Source organism: Harpia harpyja, chromosome 1 (assembly GCF_026419915.1).
Source record: "Harpia harpyja isolate bHarHar1 chromosome 1, bHarHar1 primary haplotype, whole genome shotgun sequence".
Lineage (NCBI taxonomy): Eukaryota > Metazoa > Chordata > Aves > Accipitriformes > Accipitridae > Harpia > Harpia harpyja.
The window spans coordinates 85,130,996-85,158,201 of NC_068940.1; the positions used below are offsets into that span (position 1 = coordinate 85,130,996).

The 27,206-nt window shown below is 39.4% G+C and overlaps 1 protein-coding gene across 1 annotated transcript in view; it reads right to left on the reverse strand.

Moving 5' to 3' along the window:
* Positions 1-27,206, reverse strand: part of RUNDC3B (RUN domain containing 3B) — a 61,505-nt gene extending 34,299 nt beyond the window's left edge. Inside the window, exons 1-4 of the mRNA XM_052802956.1 lie at positions 26,820-27,206; positions 19,855-19,970; positions 4,135-4,268; positions 1,004-1,089 (exon numbers count right to left, since the gene is read on the reverse strand). Coding sequence (XP_052658916.1) covers positions 1,004-1,089; positions 4,135-4,268; positions 19,855-19,970; positions 26,820-26,923 — 440 coding nt within the window. The 5' untranslated portion in view covers positions 26,924-27,206. The remainder of the gene's footprint in view (positions 1-1,003; positions 1,090-4,134; positions 4,269-19,854; positions 19,971-26,819) is intronic.

Genomic DNA, 27,206 nt, shown 5'->3' on the forward strand with positions numbered 1-27,206 from the left:
GAGGCAACATGAGTAAATCTTTTCCAGAATTCTTTGTTTTACAAGCTTCTTGTCCATGGTAAATGCAAGCAAATCTGGGTAAAATAAAGATGACAGGTCTGGAAACTTCAATAAAATGGGATGCTTACCTAGCTGTGTTTCAAAATCACCTTAATATTGGCAAAATATATGGAGATTTGTGGACAAATAGTATTACAAACAGAAATAATATTCTAAATGAACAGAAGTCCTTACAGAGAAAATTCTTATTGTTTAAATACCCAATTCAGTATGTCTAAAACTTTTAGAGTTCAACATAAGGTACCACAACATGTTACAGACTCACTCATATTTAGATGACTTCATCATAAATCTACGAGACATGCTTGTTACAGGATAAAGCATCATAAAATAATCCCATTATCTAGAACCAGTCTGAAACTGCCAGAGTATTTTCTGTCACAAAGCATATTCTTGTCCATAACAGCCTTTACCGTTAGAAGATACAACACAAATGTTACACATTTTTCATATTACATCAAGAATTCTAGCTATGCCTGATCACTAATTCTATTCTTCTAAATTTCTCAAAAAGTTCCTGAAATTCTCTTCCTTTCTTCTTCAAGAAAAGTTCCTATAAAAATTGTTTTTACTGAGTCTCTAGGGCTTTCTGTCAACCATACCTAATTTTGAAAGGAACATTATATCTTCTGTCCTTACGATGCTACAATTTCAGAATTATTTCCTTCTTTAGAGAGGCTTTCTTCTCTTTTGACCTTTCAAGAATTCCAGACTTATTTTCACATTTTTAAAATCAAAAAGGGATTTTCAATTTTGCAGTTTTACCCATGCTAAAATCCAATCAATTGATACCAACTCCAAATATCTTTTACTGGGTTACAGCTCTTTTACTAAAGACATTATTTCCTATACAAATCAAGCAGAACATTCACTTCCAAACCTAAGTCCCTCACTTAAGCAACATTTGCTAAAACATTGCAAAAAAACCAAAAGTCTTGGAGACCTGGTTGTTTTGAAGTCTCTCAGAGCTGTGGAAATATATTCAGACAAATGTTTTTCCATAAGTGCTACTCTGATCCAGGCTCGACCCTGCAAGAAGAAACAGATATCAAATATTTAAGTAGTATAGAATGAAACACTTAATTTTACACTGAAAATGAATACAGTTGATTTACCTGGGTGAAATGAACTGATTAACAAAATTACCACTAAACAGAAATAGTTGCTAAGATGTACTTCATTATAGTAATAATGAAAATAGAAAATGCGTTCTTACAAATAAACTTTATTGTGAAATAAAGTTCTCCAAAATTTGAAGGGGAAAAAAAAGAAAAAGATTTTGCTTTAATTATATACTCCAGCCTTTTGAAAATCTCATATGCATAAGTGGTAGCAGATCAGGGCAGAGAGCTTTTCATTTTAAAGACAATGGTATTGGAAGCATCCAATCAGTTCCATTGTAAAGCAGCAGTAACCTACCCTCAGGGTGATTTAAGAACTAATTCTCTGCGTTCATTCAAATATTTGTGGGATGAATAAAAAAAAAAAATTATAACTCAGTGACATATTTTTATTATGTAATTTGCATAAACTATTTTTTCCCCTCAGTAAGGACATCATTATAGAGGATGCACATAACATACAGGAATGAAATCAAATCTGAGAGGCCTAAAACTTGTAGTCCAAAAGCAAAACTTGATTCAAACAGTTCTATAAACAACAGCAATAGCTTCAAAAATAACTTTTAGGAATGTATGTTGCACTATGTTTACAGGTCTAGTGCACAGGATTGTAGTTTACAAGAAGAAACATTTCAAATGGCTGCCATAGTTATGATTGTCAGTTTGAGAACACCAGGAACATTTCTTGTAACCCATATAAACTTACAAATAGTTATATAAGTAGTAAGACATCTTTCTGCTTAATATATTTAGTGTTTATTGACATCTAGCTGAATATCACTACAGACATTCTACCCAAACCACCTGTAGTAGATTATAATCCTGTTTTTATTTTATATAGACCTAGATCAAACTAAACTTATAATAAGGTAATAACAAAAAAAATATCGCTTTCATAAATACCAACAATACATCAAAAACTTTAACACAGAGTGCACTAAAATTAAAAGGATATTTATCTGGATAGCTGCCTTTACATTGCAGTTATTTAGAACATGAGAGAAACAGTCAAACCCTGATGATGATGCTTAGCTAACGACTAAAGCCTATGCAGCTCCAGTGAAAGCAGGGCTAATTAGCACTAGCAAACCCTTACTAACAGCTTCCAGGCTGAAGTGACACCCATTTGGACTACCAGTAAAACTGATGCATACCACTGGTACTTGTGTCGACATGCCTCCAACCTTTTCAGATATGGACATCCAAAATACTCCCATAGGCACTTTTAAAAATTCAACACCACTTTCCACACTTACTGCACAAATTAGCTTCTTTGTTTACTATTTGGCATGGAGTTTTCCACAGAATAAAAAAAAATTTAATTTATTTACAAGAGTATTTCAGAAAATAGCTTTGCATCTTATTATATACTGAATTTAAATATTCATATCTATTAAAATCTTAGAATTCAGAAATACCTTTAAAATAAACCTCGAATATAAGCAATACAATCATCAGATTCTAGAACATGAACCTCTCCAGAAAGTATTTGGAAATAAGTTCTCTAAATTCTCTGAGTTTCCAGATCTCAGCATAAGTAGGGAGAAAAGCTGCATGACTTTTCAATCATCAGTCTGCTATTCCGGTACATTGAGTGCTAGGAAGAGCATGTAATATTCTGGATAGGAAAACCAGTCAATAGCTTTTTGCCATAGAATCTCAAGTGTTTCAAAGCTTTCACACAGATTACAGATGCGTTTACTATATAAAATTTAAAACTGAATCTATACAAAAGAAGAAAGGAGCAACACCAGACATAGCAAATAAGCTGTTTTGCAATACTATGGGTCATCAGAATGGCTGCTCAAAGATCTATTAGATTCATGGTGCTGCTTGATCTAAGCATCATCTTTTAGAAGAAATCTGTGGTTGTGTAAATACACATAATTTAAATTGTATTAACCACAGTCATGCCCCTGAAAAAAACCTACAGAATTTTTGTATATAACAAGCTAAATATTTCCACTTCACCAATGATACCAACTGTGGATAATCCAGAGTATAATAAAAATCTGAAACTACAAGATTTTTAAAATAGCCATGGAACAGTTTGGATACTTGTTCAAACAACTGATTCCAGTTTATTTAGGAATAAAAAGAATTAAGAACATTAATTTGGGTATCGTTTTATACTAAAGTTCTCAGTTATCAATCAAGGCTGATTTACACAGAAGTAGAAGCTATTGAAAAGCATCCGATCTAGTAATAAAGAACTTGTAATCTCTGTCCAACAGTATTTTTTTTAAAGATGTTGGTCTACACTGTCTCACACTATTAAGAGTTAATGATAGGTCAGTTTAAAGCTTGTTCTTATTCAGGTCATATGCATATAAACACATTAAATAGTTACTTCCTTAATGCTCCCATTGTACCTACAATCAGAAATTGTGATGTCATTTCTATATAGATCCTTTAAAATGATGGATCTTTATTAGCAAATAAATCTATTAAATGCTTCCTGCACAATCACACCAACAAACTTAAGAGCTGATCACACCTTTCCTATTAGTGCATAAATTACATCCAAAATAAAATGATACTTAGGTTAGGGGGAAAAAAAAAAAAATCACATTTCTACAATTTTAAAATAATATTTGTTAGGCACGCCCACATGAACTTAATTTCCTTCAACATAATGCATTTTCAAAAATTATGTAAGTTCAAAGTGAAGGCAAACATTTTATAATAACACCACACTCACTGAATAGAGAATTTGAGATTTATTCTACTGAATAAGATGAATTTAAGAGAAAACACATTCAGATTTAAAAGTGTTTTTTTAAAAAGTAAATATTTACTAGGTACATATAAAAAATAATTATCTCAAACAATGAAAACTTTTGTGGGGCAAACTTAGTAATATGTTTTTCTTCTGGGTACAGAAATGTCAGCTATATTTTACACAGAAGAAACAATGTAACAAAAAAGTCAATTTGACCTTTTTCTTCCCTACCTTAGCTCTAGAAGAACCGACATTCTCCATGTTCTCAATACTGCAGATGCAATTGTGAGAGACTTTTCGGCAAGCTACTCGAATGTAGTCCCAGAAACTACGAGGACTTTCATAGCCGAACCAGGTGATCTGACCTTAAATCAAAATACAAGATATGTAAATATTTATCAACCTTCCTCTCTGCTTACTGGAGATAAACAGAATTAAAGTACTTCCTTATAGGTTGCCTGCACTGACAGGATTTTATACTAGCAAGTCCATAAATTCCTACTGTAAACTGGCTCACAGGTGTAAAAAAAACTTGCATTATGTCTCTCACCCTGGTTTGCAATGCACAAAGAGAAATTTGGGGCTTTTGTGTACATATGTGTATTTTGTTGGTTTTTTGCTTGTTAGTATGCTACAATAATACTCCAGAGTTCTTCACGGGACTCTCAAATCACAATAGAGCACACACTGTTGTGACTTAAAAATACGATGCAAGAAGTATTTCTGTTACCTGCTTTAGGTAGTACCACATGTTTCATTAATACAGTCAAGTAAAGAGAGTTTTGTTCTTTAAAAAAAAATATTTTTTATATATAAATCTCTATCTCAAGACCACTGTTTGCTGTGGTAGTATTATCTTTATTTTAGGAGAAGAATGGAATTTATCAAAATGTGCTTTCATTGAAGGAGAAATTGATGTATGATCAAAAAAGTTTTGCAGTCACAATTTATTTTGAGGACACACACAATATTCCTTAGGAAGTTGACCAAAATGAATTGAGCAAATCAATACCTCTTCCGGAGCTTTAACCAAAACTCTTCGTATTTTTTTCCAGTTTGGAATGTATTACAGTTAGAAAACAAAGGGAAAAATTACATACTACTTGCAATCACTGCACACAAAATACATTTCATCACAGGCGCAACAGTTCAGCCCCGTTTTTCAGGCTGAACAGCATACAACTGTGAACAGGTATGTGAAAAGATGAACATTGCCCTCTGGTGACTGCCATTATTACATACGTGCGAAACCTTTTTTCCATATAAAATGAGATCTTATTGTTAAGCTAATTCTGTTTTATTTCAAGTCTTGAGTTGTACTTCTGAAGCTTTACTAATGTATCAGAAAGACTTTAATTCTTTTGCTGTTAGAAAGCTCAGATGTCAAGAAAGAATATATTCAACTGATACTGCAAATCATACATACCAAAATGCCAAAATATGATGACAATGATATTTTTATCTAGCATGACTTATCTTAACTCCAAGCATAGCCAGAGTAATGTCAAAGATCTGTCCCCTGTGTTCTTAAGAAATTCAAGTGGTGGTTTTTTTTTTTCCCTAGAGGGTGCATGTAACTTAACTTTGTGGCCCATCTGCTTACTTCGCCTCATGGATTTATTTATTAAATTCAAAGCTTGATAAAAGACTTGTTAAAAAAAAAAAGGCAGGAAGAATTAATACATATTACTCAATATGTCAAAGGGAAAACAAAAACCCAAGGTGCTTCAGTTGCTGTAGATTCAGATCTCAGCTCTAAGCACTAAAATAAGAGAGTTTCCATGAGGCAAGTGCTCTTACGCACTTACTGTTTTTGTTGAAATGCCAAGTGTAGCGGACAGCAACAAGAATTTAACAGCATTTTAACAGCACGAAAACCTACAGATATTATTCCTATTCTTTGCCATACTAGAAACATTTCTGCCCTGGGGATTATACCTGCAAAATTAAATGCAACTTAAGTGTGAAGATGACTTTGTGTCACCAATTCCAGTGCCAGCTAATAAAGGCAAGCTTATCATAAAATAACTTTTGTGGCCTTTTGAAACTATCTTAAGGACAGAATATATTCTGCAAAAACCAGACAGTTTCACTCTATAGTTTTCTGAAGTCACTAATTCAAAGCAATTCCTTTTACCAATGAACACCTGAAAAACACATCATTTAAAAACAAAAATACCTTTGCAACAGAAATACATATCAGCACACAGCACTTATTTGGCTTACACTGATCAACAAAGCAAGCTGCACATAATTACAATAAACACTGGCATAACAGTGGGTTCTCGTCTTGCAGTCAGCTCTGCGAGAGGGTACGATGGGTTTCAGACTTTAGTAGGAATTGTCTTCACTTGAAACTCACAGCCGGCTCAGGACCTTTTGTGAACCAAGGACTTCTATATTTCACTATTTTCTCCCTACAACTTTAAACCTTGCCCCACTCTAGTAATTAACACCATCTGAAGAAAAACTTCCTTAATCGTTCTATACACAGAAAAATGTTGGAAAAGACTGTCTCAGAATAGTGAGAATGTATTTTAAGAACTACTAAATAAGATATTAAGCTGTATATTCCCTACAGTTTTAAACACTTTCAGTGTATGAAATTCTATTTGGCCCTCAATGCACTCAATGTACACAGCCACAACAGCTCTCCAGAATGAGGAATGAAATAGCTCTCATTACTCAGTGCTTGTCAGGCTGTGCCTGGAGTATTGTGTCCAGTTCTGGTCCCCACAATTCAAGGAGGACACGGACAGATTGGAGAGGGTCCAAAGGAGGGCCATGAAGATGTTCAAAGGGCTGTACGACCTGCCCCATGAGGAAAGATTGAAGGCATTAGGTCTTTTCTCCCTAGGGAAGAGAAGACTCAGAGGGGAACTCATCGCAGTACTTCTGAACCTAAAGAACTTAAAGAGGATGGAGGCTGTCTCTTTACAAGGAGCCACATGGAGAAGACAAAGGGCAATGGGTACAAGTTGGACTGGGAGAGGTTTCATCTCAACATGAGAAAGAGATTTTTTAAAGTAAGAACAACTATTCACTGGAAGAACCTCCTCAGGGATGTGGCAGAGTCCCCATTGCTGGAGATTTTAAAGATGTGATGCTAGGGACAGGGTGCTAGATAATATCATCTGGGCTCCCTTTTCCACAAATGGTTGGACCAGATGATCTTTTGGGGTCCCTTCCAACCTGGGCTGTTCTACGATTCTAAAATTGTATCTAAATTTTAAAGGGTCCTAATAAACTTGAAAGCTAGTTTTAGTATACAACTTACAGTCTGTCAAAGTACTTCTCAAGGAAAAAGTAAGTTTCCTGGGAGGTCCAAAGGACAAAAAGTATGTGGTCTTTGCCATGAAGTTTATATGTCATCAGAAGACACAGAAGCTGATGGCTATTCCAACAGGAATGACGTTACTGTTTTTGTCAGCCAAACAAAAATGTTAGATAAGCATGGAAGCTGCATGTTTAATATTAAACATTGTTCAAATTAATTCAGTTCTTGCCTACAGAACTGCAAAGCAAATAGAAACAATATTGTGATTTTTTTTTTATTTCACCACATTTTTGAATACTGCTACACACCTATTTGTATCAACCCATTTCTGCTCCAGTCTGACAACTAGTTGTTGCGGATCTTTTTTCATGTCCCCAAAATTCTTCACAAATAAGACATTAAGCAGTTTGATTCTTACTCAATCACAGTCCAATTTCATATCTACAAAGTTCCACAGTTGAAAGTAGTAATGACTAGGATGCTCTAAGGTACAGATTTTCTCCAGACTTCCCTGTATTATTTAGTTTGCAGCAAATTTTTCTATCCTGAAAAAAATAAGTTTTAATACAACCTGTTGGTAATAAACTGGTATGGTATTCCTTTGAGGAATTTCTGTGATACCTACTCTTTTATTTTGGGCCTACAGAACCAATCATTAAAAATTAAAAATTTACAGTAGTTCATAAACACAGCCTTCCAAGACAATTATAAATTCATTTAAGATTTTTCTCCACACAGGAGAAAGGAAAATGAGCTGAACCACAAATTACACAAGAGCCCTACTTTTCTTTTTAGCCAAAACCAGTAATAGGGTCACTATGTGTGTATAAATATTATATCTAGTAACAAAAGCTATACTGCTAATAGCATTACTGCACCAAATAAAGGGCCACCACAGCTATATGCTTAGACTTTGTCTTTGTCATGACAGTGGTGCCATCAGCTCTTATTTCTTTAACCTACCCTTTTCACCCCCATTATATCGCCACTACCTTAACTATTTTATCCAGCAGACTTGTCTCTCTCAGGATGAGCAGCGTTACAAGCTGTACCTTATTCACTCAAAGAACTGTGCTTCCTAACCTTTGACCTAGACCTACCAGCACAAATTGTCTTCTGCAGACATAATTCTTATCCTTTCCCTTTGTAACCACTGTTTGTGTCTGAATTATTACAATTCAATGAATTTTGATTAATATAAATTATATCAATATTTATCACTTAAAAAGAAAGAGACTCCATGAAATAGCAGATAGTAGTAAGTGCTTTTTTTTTTTCCCACCTAAAAATAAATAAGTAAACTAAAAACCATATGGGAAAGGATAAATTGTGCACCGCAGATATAAGAAAAGTCTTTCACTGCTTCAGAAATGAATTATTTAATAATTCACCTTACTATGAGAAAGTACAAAAACTGAACATTTACCAGTGACATCACTAGTACAGCCGTTTACCATTACTATCACCAGAGTATTGATGATGCGTGAAACTAGAACGTTTTATAGAATGAGGAAAGGAAGAGAATTATTACATTTATCTTTCCACTCCAGCAGCACTGATGAACCTAGAAGCTTACTGCTCATAGTACGTTTTCTAAAACAAAATAGAAAAGCAAGCAAGCAAACTCCACAGTCACTAAAAATTAGCAATGACATAGATCAGATAGAGACAAGCAGCTTCCATGGGCAACTCTAGCAGAAGCTTTTGATATGTTTATAATACCTTCTAAATGTACGTACAGGAAAAAAGGCATACAAAGTCGTGCAAGTGTCAAAATAGCACAGTACAGCATAGTCTTTCGTGTCATTATGGTGATAAATGCAAATAAGCGTATAAATGACAAGTATGTTCACAGTAATAATGAAATGCAAAAATTACAGAAGTCACAAGCAAGATACATTATATACGTTGTCAGTGACAGAACTCAATTTATACACCAAAACTATTTCAAAGCATGCAAACTGGCTAGCAGTTTGGATATAAACACATTTTGCTGTACAATGAAAACCTAGTAAGTCAAGAAATACAAACAAATTACAACAGTTTTCAGAAACATTTGAGATGATGGCCATAAAAATCTACAATAGTTACTGATGTTCTTCAGCACTAACTCAGTTAAAACTAATTTAAATTGATAGAAAAAGGCAGAAAACCATACAACATTGTGATATAGTACAGACAAAATATACATCACTTTGTATTGACTTCAGGTTTTAAATCAGCTAGGATACACCTCTGATCAAATCCCAAGTACTGCTGCTAAACACTTTGATGCCCCTACCATTTCTTCACTAACTATATTTACTTAGCTGATCTGATAAAAAGGACACTTACACGAAATATACATGAAAAATCTGTGGCCAGCAGTGAAAACAAGAAAACACCAAGACAACTACAAAATATGGCTTAATCTCCCCAGTACAAAATGGTTAAGAAAGGAAGAAATTCCAAACAACTATCTGTGGGAAAAAATGGCTCCTGAAATTACCCAGCTTGCCTTAAATATTGTCAAACACACATACATTTGTATACAAATTTGTAAAATCCCTTTCAGCACTACAGGTCCAGAGACCTTCAAATACATTGTCCCTGTATCCACTCAGAACACCACTTACTCTCTACTGCATTACAAAACCATGCACAATCTTATTTCTGAGAAGGAATAAGAGTAATTAGTCACTCATCTTCTTCCTGTTACTCCTTCTACCTTTTCAAGATCTTCAGTTGTCCTGTTCAATAGTATCATATCTTGCCAGCAGGCATGCCACACAGCTTATTTTAATAACAGGAAGAACACATGCTTTATACCCTCCTCATTACCATATTTGGTCTACTCTGCATTCACAATAAATCCAGAGCTTCTAGGGAGTACCGGGTATACCGCACATACAGTATTACACAGTACAGGGATAAGTCTCTCTCCACTTTCTAGAGCAGAAGGCAGTCAATGGCTTGCAATCCCTGAAAAGACATTTAATACAGCTTACCCCCGCTCTCTCTCTCTTCCTTAGGGCAATTCAAAAATAGATTGTGAGCCAAACTGCTTTTTCTAACAGTGGCCTAATTCCTGACTGCTACTTATTGGCTATTGGTGTACATGTAACTGTAAGGTAGTACAGATGTCGCCTTTTGGCCATGGCATGTTATGTTACCTTTTTTGGAACTATTTTGGTGCCATATGTGCTAAGTCTTCTGTATCACATGAACAGATACCTGCAGCATTCACAGATCTCTGTTGTGTGAGCTGATATATTTATGCTGACCTCATTTTATTACTAAGCAAACACCCACATCTAACCCACTCTTAAGAAAATGAGCAGCTGCATTAAAGAAGTGCATCCATGGGGAAAGTCATCAGCTTTCTGCCTGTTTGACTTCCTGGTCTGGCTCACCACAGGATCCAGCGAAGACCATGGCCAATATCACGGAAAAGTAACCACAAAGTGGTGGTGGTGGGGGGAATAAAAATTCTGTAGCAAACTGCACTGAGTTTAAGAAATGTCGTGGAGATTTTCAACACTCAACTGGAAAATGCCATGAGCAATCTGAGACAGCCTTAGTTTAAGCAAGAGGTTGGACTGGATAACTTCATAAGGTACTTTCCAGACTAAATTCTTCAATGATTCTGAAAAGAAAAAACAAACTAACAAAACCACCCAAACCACTGTGAATGTTGTTTCATGACGCTTCTGTTATTCGGAGCTCGCAACTTCAGATTAGTTACCTGTGGAGGACCTCGGCTGGACTGAGGGGCCTGGGGAGGACATTGACCTTGACAAGATTACAGTGTTCCCATGAGAGAACAAGAAAGAACGAGAAGCATGCCTGGGAAACTAAGTTTAAGGAACGTGTTGACCGTTTGCAGTTGTGATAAGGAACCTGAAAAAGTCACCCAACGAGGGGTGAGAAAAACAACTTCTGACAACTTTTTGACCAATAAGGGACAGACATATGTACAAGGTAACAAGTATAATGGGTATAAATTTGCTGGCTTGTAGTAATAAAAAAACCCTTCTTTGCTTGTACTATAAGAATGCGTACGTGTCGTTTGTCCGTCTCGACCGTGACAATTGGTGACCCCAACGTGATGCTGTAAATAATGCTTGTGACTGCGAGGAGAGCAGTGGAGACGGAGCCTGGCATAGCTTGAGAGCGGCGGGAAGAGCTGCTAGTCCAGACCAATACTTGACACCTGGAGATAAACAGGTATGCTGCCAGGAACATGGGTGGGACCCTCAGTAAAGAGGATGCCAGAATTGTAAATATGTGGAAAGTAATATTGCAAAAGAGAGGACTTAAAGTAGAAGAGCTGATGTTGCGGAAAATGCTCTTATGGGGCAAGCAACACGGGTATAAAGCAGATACAGTGACTGCATTTAGTGTGCCTGTGTGGCAAGGACTCGGGGACAAGCTGTTTGACAGTGCGTCCCGAGGGTCTAAGGAGGCAGCCAGCCTCCTGATGACGTGGTACCTGCTCCTAGAAACCGCCAAAGACTTTAAAGAACAAAGGGACAGGACGAAGGAGCCAGACGTCCCTATCGTGGGGGGAGGGCAGTCCTCTCCCACAGAGGACGTGGGGTCTGTTGCCCAGTCCTCTGGCGAGCGTGCAGGGCGGCCAAAGCCACGGGGCCGACAAAAGAACCCTTTCGTTGCTGACTCCGATGATGAGCAGCCCTGAGGACATCCTCGGACTATTAAAGATAGAACATATAAGCGGTCCCAGGCCTTGCTTCCTGGTAGTGACGTATGCCCCGCTGAAACGGCAGAGGCGCCGGTTAACCCGTCCGTCCCCCCCCTTGCCGCCTGATTCAGAGGATCGAGAAGGGATGAATAGCCCCCCCCGGGCGCGGGGAGGGGAACAGGGCACCTCATGCCTGTACCCCCCTCTGCCAGCCGAAACATCAGAGGATTGGGATGATCCCATGGACAATAATATGGGGGATCCTGAATCTGGGGGGTCTGCGGGAACACCGAAGGAGGGACAATTACAGGGAGGATCGCGTTGCCGAGGACAGCCCTGGGTCCTTCCGCCGGCTCGAATTATTGTCAGTCCCCACAACCCCCTGAAATTCTGGCAGCAGGTGAAAGCTCGAGCTCTGCAAGAAGGAAATTGGGACCTATCCGAGCAAATTAACGTTCCTGTAACAGCAGGCAACTCCGATGAAAAGAATTTAAGGGGGACTGGGGCAATGACTTTCCCCGTGGTATGGGGTGGTCCAGGACAAGGAATTAGGGATGAACATAGACCATATTCGTGGAAAGTTATACAGGATTTACAAAAGGCAACTGCGCAATATGGTCCCAACTCCCCCGCAGTTATACAATTAATACGCCTATTAACTATGGAAGAAATGACACCTTATGATGTTGCTCAAATTATTTTCCAACCTGTGCAATGCGCCATTTTTCGTAGTATCTGGACTCAGAGAGCAGAGGTGCAAGCAGTACACAATTTGCAGCTTTCACAAACCGATCCACGTTATGGTAACGGAGCTGATGTTCTGACTGGGACTGGTCAATTTAATAATCCTCAACATCAGGCTCAATGGCATCCACTTGTATTGAAACAAGTAAAGACTATTGGTGTAGAAGCTTTGCGCCGAACGGCGGAGCTGGCAGAGCCTAAGGCAAGATATACCATGATTAAACAGGGGGCTAAAGAGCCATTTCTGTTGTTTGTAGAGAAATTGATAGGGGCTACAGAACGACAGGTATTTGATGCACATTTACGAGAAATGCTGGTAAAACAGTTAGCCTGTGACAATGCTAACGCAGATTGTCAAAAGGTGATTGAGGCGCTCCCTGGGGATCCAACCCTAGAAGCTATGATTACGGCTTGCGGGAAGGTGGGCTCTGTTGCACACAAAATGTCTGCATTAGCTACAGCTATGTCTGCAATGCGTATGTCTAATCAGAAATGTTACTGCTGTGGGCAGACTGGACATGTCAAGGCTAACTGTCCTGCCAAAAATAGAAAAGGAGGAGCCGGGCAGGTGGCCATGGGAGCAGCTACATGTCTTAAGTGCGGAAAGCTGGGACACTTTGCAAAGCAATGTAAATCTAAATTTCATGCTAACGGTCAACTCCTCTAGTCAGGAAACGGCAGAAAGAGCGCGAAGGGACGCGTGCAGACACTAATGCCCTACCACTCTGGCAACCCCTTTCTGGTACAACAGCCAGCGCAGACACCACAAGCCTTTGTGACAAGTTACGGGGTCAAACCCAAGGAGCAGCCGGGATGGATGTATGCACCGCCCACACAGTAACTTTATCTACCCAAGGAGTGCATAAAGTGCCCCTGGAAGCCTGGGGACCGATTGGTAAAGGATTAAGTGCCTTACTAATAGGATGATCAAGTAGTACTTTGCAAGGGTTAATTGTACATGTGGGAGTTATTGATGCTGATTATCACGGGCAAATATGTGCAATAGTATCTACTGCAACCCCTCCAGTCACTATAAAAGGAGGCACACGAATTGCTCAACTCGTACCATTTATGAGCTGTGTGCCTGCGACAGAACAGGTAATTCATGGTACTCAAGGTTTTGGGTCCACTGGAAAGCCGCAGGTATTTTGGTCGCAAAGCATTACGGAAAGCAGGCCAGAAATGACCTGTACCCTCACTATGGCAAATGCATCCCCATCACAGATAAAATTGATAGGTTTGCTGGACTCTGGGGCTGATATGACCATCATAGCGCAGCGTAACTGGCCCCCCTCGTGGCCATTGGTTGTAAATGCGGAAGGAGTGTTGGGTGTAGGTGGAGTTTCAAATAGTTTTATTGCAGCAAAACCTGTGCTAATAAGTAACCCAGGAGGACAGAAAGCCACTGTGAGGCCATATGTCACCACTCTGCCGCTTAATTTATGGGGTCGAGATGTGTTGGATCAATGGGGAGTGCGTCTTACCACGGATTTTTCATAGGGGCCACTGTGCTGCAGGGCGTGGAGCACCCGACCTGGCACTGACCTGGTTAACAGATAAACCAGTGTGGGTGGATCAGTGGCCCCTCAATCAAGAAAAACTCCTCGCCTTGAAATGTTTAGTTGCAGAACAATTGGCTGCAGGACATATTGAGACCTCTCATAGCCTATGGAACACACCAGTGTTTGTGATCAAAAAGAAATCTGGAAAATGGAGGCTATTACATGATTTACAAAAGATTAATGAGGTAATAGCAACCATGGAGGCATTGCAGCCAGGGTTACCTTCTCCAACTATGATTCCAATACAATGAGAAATTACTATAATGGACTTAAAAGATTGTTTTTTCACCATCTCTTTAGCCACACCTGATATGGAGAAGTTTGCTTTCACTGTACCCTCAGTGAACAACAGTGAGCCGGCAAAAAAGTATCATTGGAAAGTTTTGCCTCAGGGAATGAAAAATTCTCCCACCATTTGTCAGTGGTTTGTGGCAAAGGCCTTAAGTCCAGTTCGTACTGCATTCCCAACACATTATTGTTATCATTATATGGATGACATTTTGTTAGCCGCTCCATCTCAACAGATGTTAAGCAAAATGGAAGTCACAGCACGTGATTCACTACAGCGATTAGGCCTAGTTATTGCACCTGAAAAGATACAGCATCAACAGCCGTGGCTGTATTTAGGTATGAAAGTATTAAATCAGACGGTCACACCACAACCCATTCAGTTACAATTGGAAATAAAAACTTTAAATGATATACAAAAATTGGCTGGAGTAATCAATTGGGTTCGACCCTATTTAGGGTTACCATCATCGAAATTACAGCCACTTTTGGATTTATTGAAGGGTGATACAGATATTGCTGCACCACGGGCATTAACCCCTGAGGCAAAACAAGTAATTACAGAAGTAGAGCAAGCAATTGTGCATAGACATGTGTGGAGAATTGATCTGACAGTTTCAATTCAGGTTTTTGTATTAATAGACAAATTGGTACCTTTTGCCATGATCGCACAATGGAATTCTGATTGGCCAGATCCATTGCATGTGTTAGAATGGGCCTTCTTACCGTTCAGACCAAACAAAACCGCCCCAGGTCTTTTTGAGCTTTTAGCCCAAATTATCATAAAGACCCAAGTTCGATGTATGGAATTGATAGCCAGGGACCCGGAATGTATCACTGTGCCTGTTAAAACTGATTCTTTTGAATGGTGTCTCGCTAATAGCTCCGCATTGCAAGCAGCCTTGGCAAATTATACTGGGCAAATTGGGTATCATCTTCCCTCTCATCTGTTAATTAAAATGGGAAGTCAAATACGCTTTACACAAAAGCAACTAAGTCAATCAGTGCCGGTGATTGGTCCCACGGTGTGGTGTTCACTGACGGTTCAGGAAAAAAAGGAAAAGCAGCCATTGTGTGGCATGATGGCCAGCAATGGCAACAGAAGATAGAACAGCAAGAAGGCTCCCCTCAAGTTGTAGAACTTTGAGCAATGGTGATGGTGTTTCAACATTTTCCAGATCCTGTAAACGTTGTCACCGATTCAGCTTGTGTGGCGGGTTTCGTTCAAAGATTGGATAAGGCTGTGCTTGGTCAGGTGGGAAATGAAAAGTTATTTGGGGTGTTGAAGCTGTTATGGATGGAAATTCAGGAACACCACTCCCCATATTATGTCATGCATATTAAAAGCCACACAAGCTTGCCTGGTTTTATTGTGGAAGGGAATGCTCGTGCAGATGCTCTCGTATCGGGGGTGGCAATAGGTCCAGTACCAAATGTGAGACACAGGCGATCGAAGCTCATCGGTTTTTTCACCAAGGACATTGGGCCTTAAAGCAGCAATTTCGATTGTCGAACTCTGAGGCTCGTGCCATCGTTGCCGCATGCCCTGACTGTCAGGGCCACCATGTACCTCATTATTATGGAACCAACCCTAGAGGCCTTCGAGCCTTGCAAATCTGGCAGACTGATGTGACACATATTCCTGAGTTTGAGTGGTTGAAATATGTGCATGTGTCTATTAATACTTTTTCTTCTGTTGTTATTACCACCACTCATACAGGTAAAGCCACCAGAGATGTTATTCAACACTGACAACGAGCGTTTTCTGTGACTGGTGTACCTCAACAGATTAAGACTGACAACGATCCAGCCTATCCTTCTACCAAGGTGACTACCTTTTTACAGCTTTGGAGAATTACCCATGTCACCGGTATCCCTCATTCTCCCACAGGACAAGGCATTGTAGAACACACCCATGAAACTCTAAAACATATGCTTCAAAAACAAAAAGGGGAAATGATGGGTGAGGGCCCGGAGGCTTGACTTAACAAGGCCAATTATGTATTAAATTTTTTGCAGGTCACTGATGATGTTCAACAACCACCAATGCTGCATCATTTTGGGTCATTGACGAGTATATCTGGTGTGACCCCCGGGGTTAAGGTTCAGATACGGGACCTGCAGATGGGTCAATGGTCTGCACCTTGTGACTTATTAACCTGGGGTTGAGGTTATGCTTGTGTCTCCACAGATACTGGACCGCGATGAGTGCCGGCACGACTGGTAAAACCCTACTTAGAAGCGTCATCGCCTGCTGCAGTCTCCTCAGAGTAGTGGCTGCAATATGGGTACCATCGCAGCCCAAGATGAATGTATGGGTAACGCTTGCAAATGCTATGGGCCAAGAGGGATGCTGGCTAAGAACGCAAAGCAATGCTACATCACAAGCTCCTTCTGGATTATTGCTAGATATAGATTCTATATGCCATGCTACGCTATACAACAGAGCAGCTATTGATTTTCTATTGTTGGCCCATGGCCACAGTTGTGAAAACCTTAATGGTATGTGTTGTATGAACCTATCAGATCATTCGGTGTCAGTGTCCCAGAGTATCCAACAGCTGTGAAAGGAGGTGCAGAAGCTGACAGAAGATGTTGGGTTTTTTGGGTTGGATGGCTTGTTCTCTCAATGGGGGATTGGAGGGTGGTTAAAGGGAGTATTGGAAACAAGATTATTAATATTGGCAATTATTATCATTGTATTGAGCATCCTCCCATGTGTGCTGTCCTTGCTGCAAAGGGCCCTGCAGCAGACAATTCACATGGCATATTTGGCGCAAAAACAAAAGGGGGAATTGTGGAGGACCTTGGCTGGACTGAGGGGCCTGGGGAGGATATTGACCTTGACAAGATTACAGTGTTCCCATGAGAGAACAAGAAAGAACGAGAAGCATGCCTGGGAAACTAAGTTTAAGGAACGTGTTGACCATTTGCAGTTGTGATAAGGAACCTGAAAAAGTCACCCAATGAGGGGTGAGAAAAACAACTTCTGACAACTTTTTGACCAATAAGGGACAGACATATGTACAAGGTGACAAGTATAATGGGTATAAATTTGCTGGCTTGTATTAATAAAAAAAACCTTCTTTGCTTGTACTATAAGAATGCGTACGTGTCGTTTGTCTGTCTCGACCGCGACAGTTACCTATCAAAAATCAATTTAAAAATGGCGCTCATATTGCTATAACTAGCATTTTTTGCAGAACAGCCAGGAAGATGAGGCTTGAAGAACTATTATATCAGAATTCTTAATTGCAATGGTTTCTGGAAAAGCATAAAATTCTAATCCCTGTAGTTGAACATTTTTTTCCATTTTTGGCTGTCCTTATTCCTTCCATTTTGCTTTGTCTGGATCCTATCTGAACATGAAACCAATAAGCAACAACAGTCACTATAGTGACTGTCAAGACTATGCTTTGTTCCTTAAAAACATATTGTATTTAAAGTCAGAAAAGACAGTTGCCAGTAAAAGTTTTCTAATAAAAGTAAACTTAGTCCTTTACGATGGAAATTAAATACTTTTTTTTTTTAATTCTTCCTTCCTCACCCAGTACTTCCAAAGGAAATTAAAGATTAAGAATTGTTACTTGCCATGACCTTAAGAAAGTAAAGTTCTATATATTCCAACTCTGAAATCTGATCATCTGTTTAACTACACTGCCATGGCATTATCCTGACAACTTTGATACAATGAAACCATTTATCTTACCATAGACAAACAGATCATGTATATTCTGCCTGCTTTAAAACATTTTATACAACCCACTGCAACCACCAGTCTGCTTTTAGTGTGCTCCTACTGACACAAAACATGCATTCAGAATATATCAGTCCTTTCCATCAATAAAATGCAATTTCTTTCAAGCCCGGTGTTGTATAATATATACCCTCTTGAATTTTGAATTGTCATGGTACATTTATTATCTTAATTTCCCTTTCAAGTTTTTAAAGAATAAAACAATTACTCACAGTGATCTAGCTTATTACCAAAATATTCCCTGTTTGCAATATGATGCACAAGTTGCTGCCTTTTTCCGTATTTTTATTTAACTCTGCAAACTTAGAAAAACTGGTAATTACAAGGGGAAGACTGAAACAACAATTTAGCTTTTTGATTTTCTCTATTTCTTATTTGAAATAATTTTTTACTTGCAAATTTCATTTGCCTGTAACCCATTTGCCAACCTGTCAAGGCGGCTTCTCTGTACTGCCTGTCCTGAATAATAGACTGTGAAGCAAAAGAATGTTGGGGAAAAAAATATTAAAGGGAAAAAAATTATAAAATTCATAATGATTTTTGCTCAAACATCACTGAAGCTGAGGGAGAAGGAGAAAACAGAGCAATTTCACTGAAGCTGAGGGAGAAGGAGAAAACAGAGCAATTTCCCTGCAGTGTCAAGTTGCTAAGTACCCATAATCACTCCAATAATCTTTGTCACAATGTGACAAACACTATGTTTCTACCCCACTGTGTGATTTTTTTTTTTCTTCTCTGACAGAATGACAGCAGGTAGTAATTGTGCTACTCAAATGTCAGCCTACACACAATATTGTTCACAAAGTTATGAATATTAAAAAGCAAAAGTATGAAAAGGAGTAGATTGCCATATTACACTTCTATATTTAGATGATTATGATGTCCTTCATAATCCTCAAATAATTTCAGAAACTGTACACAGAACTGAGAAATGAGGAGAAGCTTCCAAAGTCCCTTTCTAGCAACTGCTACTGCTAAGGCACGCTCTGTTCTTTTAGCAAAGCAGCTTCCCCTAGAACAATCAGAAAATGCAAACAGACATTTTCTTGAGTTAGAACAACATCTGACTCCGATAAAGAGGAAAATCAACAAACAACTGACCTTTCTCAAAAGCAATTTAATCCAGATCCATTGCATTCCAGCAGCAAAAAACAAGTTCACTGCGGGCGGGGGGGGCGGGGTGGGGTGGGAATGAAAGGACCTAAACACAGTATCTGGAAAAGAAGGCAACAAAAGCAGGGAAGGGAGAAAGAAAAAAGGGAGCAGCACCCCAGATATGCTCTCTATAGCTTCTGTTAAAGCAGAAAACACTGCAATTTTCTTTCAGACTCAGATGCTTAGGACACAGCCTTATCATAAAGCAGAAGAGCAGACAGCTCAGCACCATGGCAACATCCACTTGCTTAATTACCAGCCAAGGAGGCCTCCAACAAGAACACTGGAAACGTATTTCACAAAAACCGTTTCCTTCACTTTTCGACAGTAATGCAAACAATCAGGAAGGCAATAGCAAAGGGACAGACACACAAAGCAAGCCATCACTTTCATTCAGCCTCAAGGAGCTTCTACAGATGTACACTGGTTTCATATAAACAAATTCTCATGGCAAAAACATCACCAGAAAGGAGGTTAATTAACATACCTTTCAGTCGATGACTTAGAATCTGTTCCAGAATGGCTGCAAAATTATTAAATTCAGGGGAAGTATCATCTATAGTCTCAAAACAGGAACGGTCAATCAGAGTCTTGACTGAAAACCTAGAGCAAAAGCACAGCACAATCATAAATTATACGGATAGCTATTGGTCCTCTATAGAAGGACAGTAGTTTGTATAAACCAAATGAGCAAAGAACCAGAAAACCACCTTGGTGATTTCAAGTTCAGTCAGAGCAACACAAACACATACCACATCAAGAAATAGCCTGGAAATACAATTATAATTGTTAGTCTTAGGCATAAAGACTTAAAACCAAAAAGAAAACAAAAATCCCCACACTTTCCATGTAGAAGTGAGCTAATTATTTTGTAATTATTTCCCTCTTCTCTAAACTATTTTAATAAAGCTGTAGAAAAACAAGCACTCAAAAGTACCCAACATAAATTTCTCTTTGTAATCCTAAACATCATAATTTTTGCTTGACATTTCGTCAATGCTCCTTTTATTCCCAAAATCCATGCCCAAGAATCAGAAGTATAAACTTTATCCTATTATGAGAACACTGTAATATCATCCTAATGCAAGAATAATCCAAACATATTATAAAACTGAAATTTTATGCACTGTTAACTCTGTGCATTAACTTCGACAGGCTGATTTCCCTGTGAACAGGGGTAATCCCTATTCAGCACCATATTACTTCATTATTATGCCAGAAAAGCTATCAATTTAAATGATCTAACACTTGAAATTGGAAAGGCTGAATCAAGCCACTGTAAAAAGCAGACAAGATATAACTAGTCAATTAGCCAGTTAGCTGTGTTTGGTTACACCTGCACTTACACAATTTCATTCTTATTCAGAAGAAGATAGTTTAAACTTCAAGAAACAAGACAAAAACTGATTTTTCTCTTGCCTTCACCATTTTAATCATAATCCATTTTTATTCTCCTTTCTGCTCCTTGTTCTTCAGTTTTCAGTTTCAAGGCAAGTTTCATATGTCCTCAACTTTGAAAGTAACACTTACTTTGAGGCATTTATTGTGGTTTTTGCAACAATCCTTGTTTGTATCAATGGAGCCATACTAGAGCCTGAGGCAATAGTTTTCACAACACCCAAACTTCAACAGTACCATCTTAGGAAGTTCTCACTGTGCCTGCTCATCCCAGACCCTACACCTGAGCACACCACTCCCTCAGTTGTGTCAGTTCTACTTTTTATGGGGCTCACTATGAACTGACCTAGATTTTCAGTACTTGAGAGGAGGGGTGGAGTGACTCTTAAATATGCTCACAGCATCTCAACACAAACAGTTCTAGAGCACACCTGCAGAAACAGAATACTGTATAGGCATGGGCAGGAATGAGACTCCTTAAACCAGCAGTACGATTTTCAAATGCTCTGTACTGTGAAGTAACTGAACTGCGTCTTTAGCAGAGTCAGCACAGCTGCCTGATGCTCATTTACTAAATGAAACTAATTATGCTCAAACTGAATTGATATATATATTTCAAGCGTTTCAACTCAATTATGTTAAACTAAGTAAACTTCTGAATAAAGACTCCCCATCCTACCTTTCCTGCAGGCTTCTATTGTTGCAGTGGTTTGGGCAGGACAGGAATTAGGAGTGAGAAGGGTGGGGGAGGAAGCTGCTTCTGCAGTGCCAAGTTATGACTCAGTTTTGAACTCCTCCACATTTTTAACCAATTTTGAGTAAGTGAGAGACATGCATGCCCACCAGTAAATTTCTACCTAGTCACTATCATTGCTATTGACTACTCTAATGGCAGTAATGATGGCTTCCTCAAAGCTATACCAGAGCTGTGAAATTATCTATAAAAAAACTTCTTAATTTTTAAAAACAAATGCATACAGCAATGCCATGACTAAGTTGGTATTAACTGTAACAAGACTCTTCCCACACTGTGCAGGTCTGAAAAAGAGAAGGTGCAGCATATCACTCACAGGTACACACACAAGAGAGTCAGTGAGTTAGCAGTGTAATGTACCAGACTATATATAGGAATATCATCTTAAAACTCAGAGACATGATCGGGATGTGATCATCCATAAACTGCAAAACAGAGTAGTATATAATATATAGCTATGCCTATTTTTCCTCTATTCAGTGTCCTATTTAAAAGTTCACTGGTTAATATTGTATGGGATACATATTCAGAAATGGATATATATTGAAGAAGAAACACTTAAAAGCAATTCACATACACTTCTAAAAATCACAGATAAGGGTTTTTTTTTAATTTTAAAGCATTCTGCAATTCAATTGAAGAAAAAAAAATTATATCTAGTTTTTAAGAACACAACAATTTTTAAATACCTAGGGTCTGATTAGAAAAGACAGTCTAACCGCTGATCATCATTAATGGTGGTCTTTTTAAGTGCTCATATTACTGCCACCATGCTCTCCGTAGAAATATTAATTTCCATCTCTCTACACTTTCACCAGAAACCTAAACAACCTTTATAGCTACGTCAAGTTTGGCTGAAATTAGCTTTTAGGAGAACTGACAGGGAGTGTGAGTATGTACACTATGTATACCTTATTTCCACAGATCAGGAAGATAACAGTGCTACCAGGCAAAATTTGATTGACTGGAAATATTTTGGGGGAGATTTAAAAAAAAAAATAAAATCTGAAGCAAATACTTCTGTGTTGTGGTTTTGGTTGGTTTTTTTTTCTTTTTTCCTGCAGCACTACAGAGAGGCAAACATATCTCAAAGTGTAAGCTAAAAGTCACAAGCACACTTTGCACATTAGATATTCACACTTCACCATGCTTACTGCACAGACTGGAAAAAGGATTTAAGGTATGTAGAAGTGATGTCTTTGAAAAGAGGTTACACTGTAAGCATTGGGTAAGCAACTTCACTTAAGTCATGAAAGATAGCTCATATGTTGTTTCCAGTGTACAGCCCCCCAGAAAAGAAGCCCATGTTCTTGCACAGTTATGTGGAACCACTTCAGGACTGAAAGTCAAGAAAGAAAATGTCAGGTCTAAAGTACACAAGAGCTATGAAGAAAAAAATGTCCAAATAGGTAGAGTTAGAGCAGCTTTCTTCTTTCCCTTGGTTGCCCCCAACTTCGTCTTCTCTCCACTGGGCTGCTCCAGCAGCACTGCACTCTAGAGCAACAGTCTACCTATACTTCACAGGTTAACAGAGAAATTGTAACAAAAAGGCACAAGAAAGTGAAGTGGCTTGAAAACAAACTTAAAATTTTCTAAGATGAACTTTTTGGTGGACTGTAGGAACAGAGGAGTAATATAGTTCCAATACCTGTTGCTTCAAGACTCTCTGAAAAAAATGTCTTTTATCCAGTCATTTCCCACTGTTTCACTGCAACAATAGGGTTGTTCTGGTTTGGTTTTTTTTTTTTTTCATACAGTAACTGCCTTTGGAGAGATTCCAATATCAGTGTTTCTAAATGACCTTTGTGAACTCTGATGTTTTCAGATTCTTACATATTCTTCTCTGTCACAAATCTAGTCTTGCTTGAGACAAAATAAGTTGTAGAAATAGTAGCATTCTCCAACCTTAAAAAGACCTTCCAAATTATGTAAGAGGGAAACATTCTTGGATAAGATTTATAGCAATCTTTTGGGGGTAGGTTCTTCCAGTGTTTTGCAAGATGCACAAGAAGGTCTCCTAAATTTCTCGAGTAACTCCAAACCAAAGCCAAACCTTTTGTGGATATATCCCAGGTCTATAGGCTTATTTCCAAAACAGCAACAAGCCTCTAATCAAAAAGCAAATAGGCAGAAAATTTGACTGCTATATGAATTTGTCACTTTTCATTGTCAGATTCAGCTCCTGTCAGTTTTCAAATGAATGGAAGGATTCTGTCAAATTTATTTAACTTGCAAATTGGGAAACGTCACATTAAAATGCCATTTTAAAGAACGTAAACTATTAATATAGAATAATCCCCAAGATTATAAACTAACATCCCTTATGCTGGAGAACATGGCTTGGACACGAAACCAGACAGTTCGGCTAAGGGTCAATGTCACTGCAACAGCTCTAATGCATGTTAGCAAAATCACTATTTAAAAAAAAAAAATTTCCTGACAGTTGTTAAATTCTGTGTTAACATTCTGTATTTAAGCTATGACCCTCACTTCCAAGGCCTGTGTCTATTTTTTTAGTGGTTCTGTATCTATATAGATCTCTGATCTATGAATCTTAGGGAAGACTAGATTAAAACAAGATGAACAACCTAGAACAACCTCAAAATCCCAGGACCACTTACTGGAAAATGGAAGGCATCAAACTATTAAGGAAAAAAGGTAGGGAGAGGGACAGAACTTAGAACATGTATTACTTATTCAAACAAAAAAAAAATCCTAAAAATAATTGCAATTTAAATCACGGCTGTGCAGTTACACAAACATAACCATGTATTTTCACATGCAATTGGTTTATGGAACTTAAGTAACTACGATACTTCCCATGGCTACAGCACCACTCAACATTTTAGTGGAAACAAACTGTTCCTTCCAAAGCTGTAAATATAAGAAACTATCCACATCCACATGAGAAGTTAGATATCACCACTGTAAGAAAAGACTAAAAACCTAAAGCCTGGTTTAACTATTAAGTAAAAATCTACTGAATTGAGGCTTTGACGAAAGTAGTTTATTAAATTATCAGAGACTGTTAACAGATGGTAATTCAGAAGAGTATCTTCCTTGTGATCTCTCACCTTCACTGGGTAGCAAGCCATATCATCCAAATTTAATTGAATCAATTCATTGGAGCTATTTTTACCAGAAATATTTCACAATCTCATAGGATTTTGATTGAAAATTACTATTATCTTACTGGTTTTGATACTAATTTGGCTATTCCTAACAAATAACACTTTTCAATAATATAAAATGTGTAATAACTACAGTAAAACACAGAAATATTTTAAACATTTACTGTTACACTGGCAGAAGAATAAAAATATAAATAAATGTATGCACACCATAATAACGTAAAAGCTTTTTCCTCATCATCCTTTCCAAATTTTAAGGTGTATTCACAAACTAAGAACTTCAGGTTTTGTGAGGACATAGCAAAATTAAATTGTTTTACTGAAAATAATTAAAATACACCAATTTCAAGTAGTTTCTGCAGTAGCTCTTTGTTTCATATGTGTTTGACTGAATTCCCTCAGATTTCTAAGCATCTTTAAATATGTTACAACATCATTTCAACTGCAGGACAAGGACATGAAATAAACAAACCAAAAAATAACATCTAACAGCACAGACTACAGAAGAGTTCCTCTCAACTGAGGAGGCAGAAAAAAATAGCAAGCTCTGAAGAATACAATATACTCCTTTAAAAAGAACTGTTTCTGTACATATTCTGTACAATTATGTCATTGCTTGTCAAAACCAGTATTTTCCCAAGCCTGCAGAGTGGCAATATCTGTATCTCTGTAACAACAGCAAAACTGGAAACTTCTGTTTCTTCTATTTGATCTGCTTCAGCAAGTTTGATAAAAATCTTTTTCTTTGCTTTTGTGGCATACCTTTTTCACAGGTCAGAGTAAAGGTAAGCATAAAAGCCTGGGTAAAGACAGAATAGTATCGATGCTACTCTGAAACCCAGACACTAGGACTTGAAGGAATATTGAAGCAAATTCCTTTCGGTAGCTGAATGGTGCAGTTATACCCTGTGAAACCTATTAACAATGTACAATAAAAGAAAAAAAAAGGAGGAAGGATATGGGGTTCTAAACTGTTTTTAAAAATACTGCTGCAGCATTAAGTGATGAGGGTACAAAGTTATCTAATAGTTGTCCTGGAACATTACTAAAATTTGTGAGAATTAAAATTATATCATAGCTCACATGAGTCTGTTGAAGATCTTCTCCAGATAATATTCAAATTAGTTTGATAACTTCAAAATTTAGCAACTGAAACGAACTAATGGAGTCATTGGTACCAGCATATTCATGTATTTAAAAGTTTGCCATGATGTAATGGGTCAGTACTGCACACTTGGAAATGCTACATGAATTCAACCATGACAGCAGTGGAAACGCTTAGAAAGCCATAGAAAGTATTATTAAGCTTCTATAAGCTCAGCACTAAGACGCTAAAAAACCCCATATTTGAATACACTAGATCTAGCCTATACTGCGGATCTCCTGATCTAGATTTTGGAGACAAAAATATCCGCTGTGAACGCAGCCTCCTCGGGACTGCTCTTGCGGCACCGGTGCTTTAGCAAGAACACACGGTTAGCCACTTCTACAGCAGCGTGGAAAAACAGTTTTAGGTTTCACTTCACGTCCAACATATATTAAGTCTAAACTTCAAAAACGGCCGTACCGCGTCAGTTTAAGAGAAATCGACGCTACACCAATTCTATCTGCACGAAGACGAAAACCTCACTTCAACATCGCTGAGAGTTTAGCCTGCCCTACCTTGCTCCGGCACACGCCTTTCGCCCAGGAACGCGATCAAGGCGCTGAAAACCAACCCCCTCCCCGCCCCGAAGACCATTCAACGCCCCGATGCACCGGTGCGGCCGGCGCCGCCGCCAGGCGCGCCCCTGCCCCTCGGCCGCCGGGTGAGCGCCCCTCACGCACACGCTCCCGAAGGAGCTGAGTCAGGATGGAGGAGGAGGAGGCTGCCCTCTCCCGCCGCTACGTGCCCCCGACGGCCGACACCCCCCCCCCCGGCCTCCCTCCTGACAGAGCGGCCGCCGGCTGCGGCGGGGCTGCCGCCCGCGCTCCCGCCCCCGAGCGGCCGCCACGAGCAGGGGCCGCCGGTCACCTGCGCGGGGTGGGGGCAGCGCGGTCCCCTGAGGCAGGGCTGCAGCGGCCAAAGCGGCGGGAGGGCGAGAGGAACGGTCCCCTCGGGCGGGGCGGGGCACGGCGAGGCGAGGCAAGGCAGGGCACGGCAGGGCAGGGCCCGGCCCGGCAGCTCACCTGCAGACCGTGATCAAGTTCCGCCTTTCCACCGCGGCGTTGCGAGACGGGACGCTCTTCCTGCGGGCGGAGACGTTGAGCCCCCCTAAGCCGAGGGACGCCATCTCCGCTGGGGGCAGGTAGAGCCGCCGGGGCTGGCGCGGAGCCTTTGTTCCCGGCCTCCCGGTCTCGAGGATGCTGCGCCCGCCGCCGCCGCCGCACGCAGAGGAAGAAGCCCCCGTGTTTTCCCCGCTCCTCCTCCCACCGCACCGGTCCGCGCGGGAGGAGCGCCCCGAGGCAGGCGGCAGGTCGGGCGAGGAGGCGCCGGGGTCCCCGCGGCGGGGGCGGCTCGGCCCCCCCCGCGCCGCTCCGCTCCCCTCCCCTCCCGGCAGCCGGGCAGCCACAGCG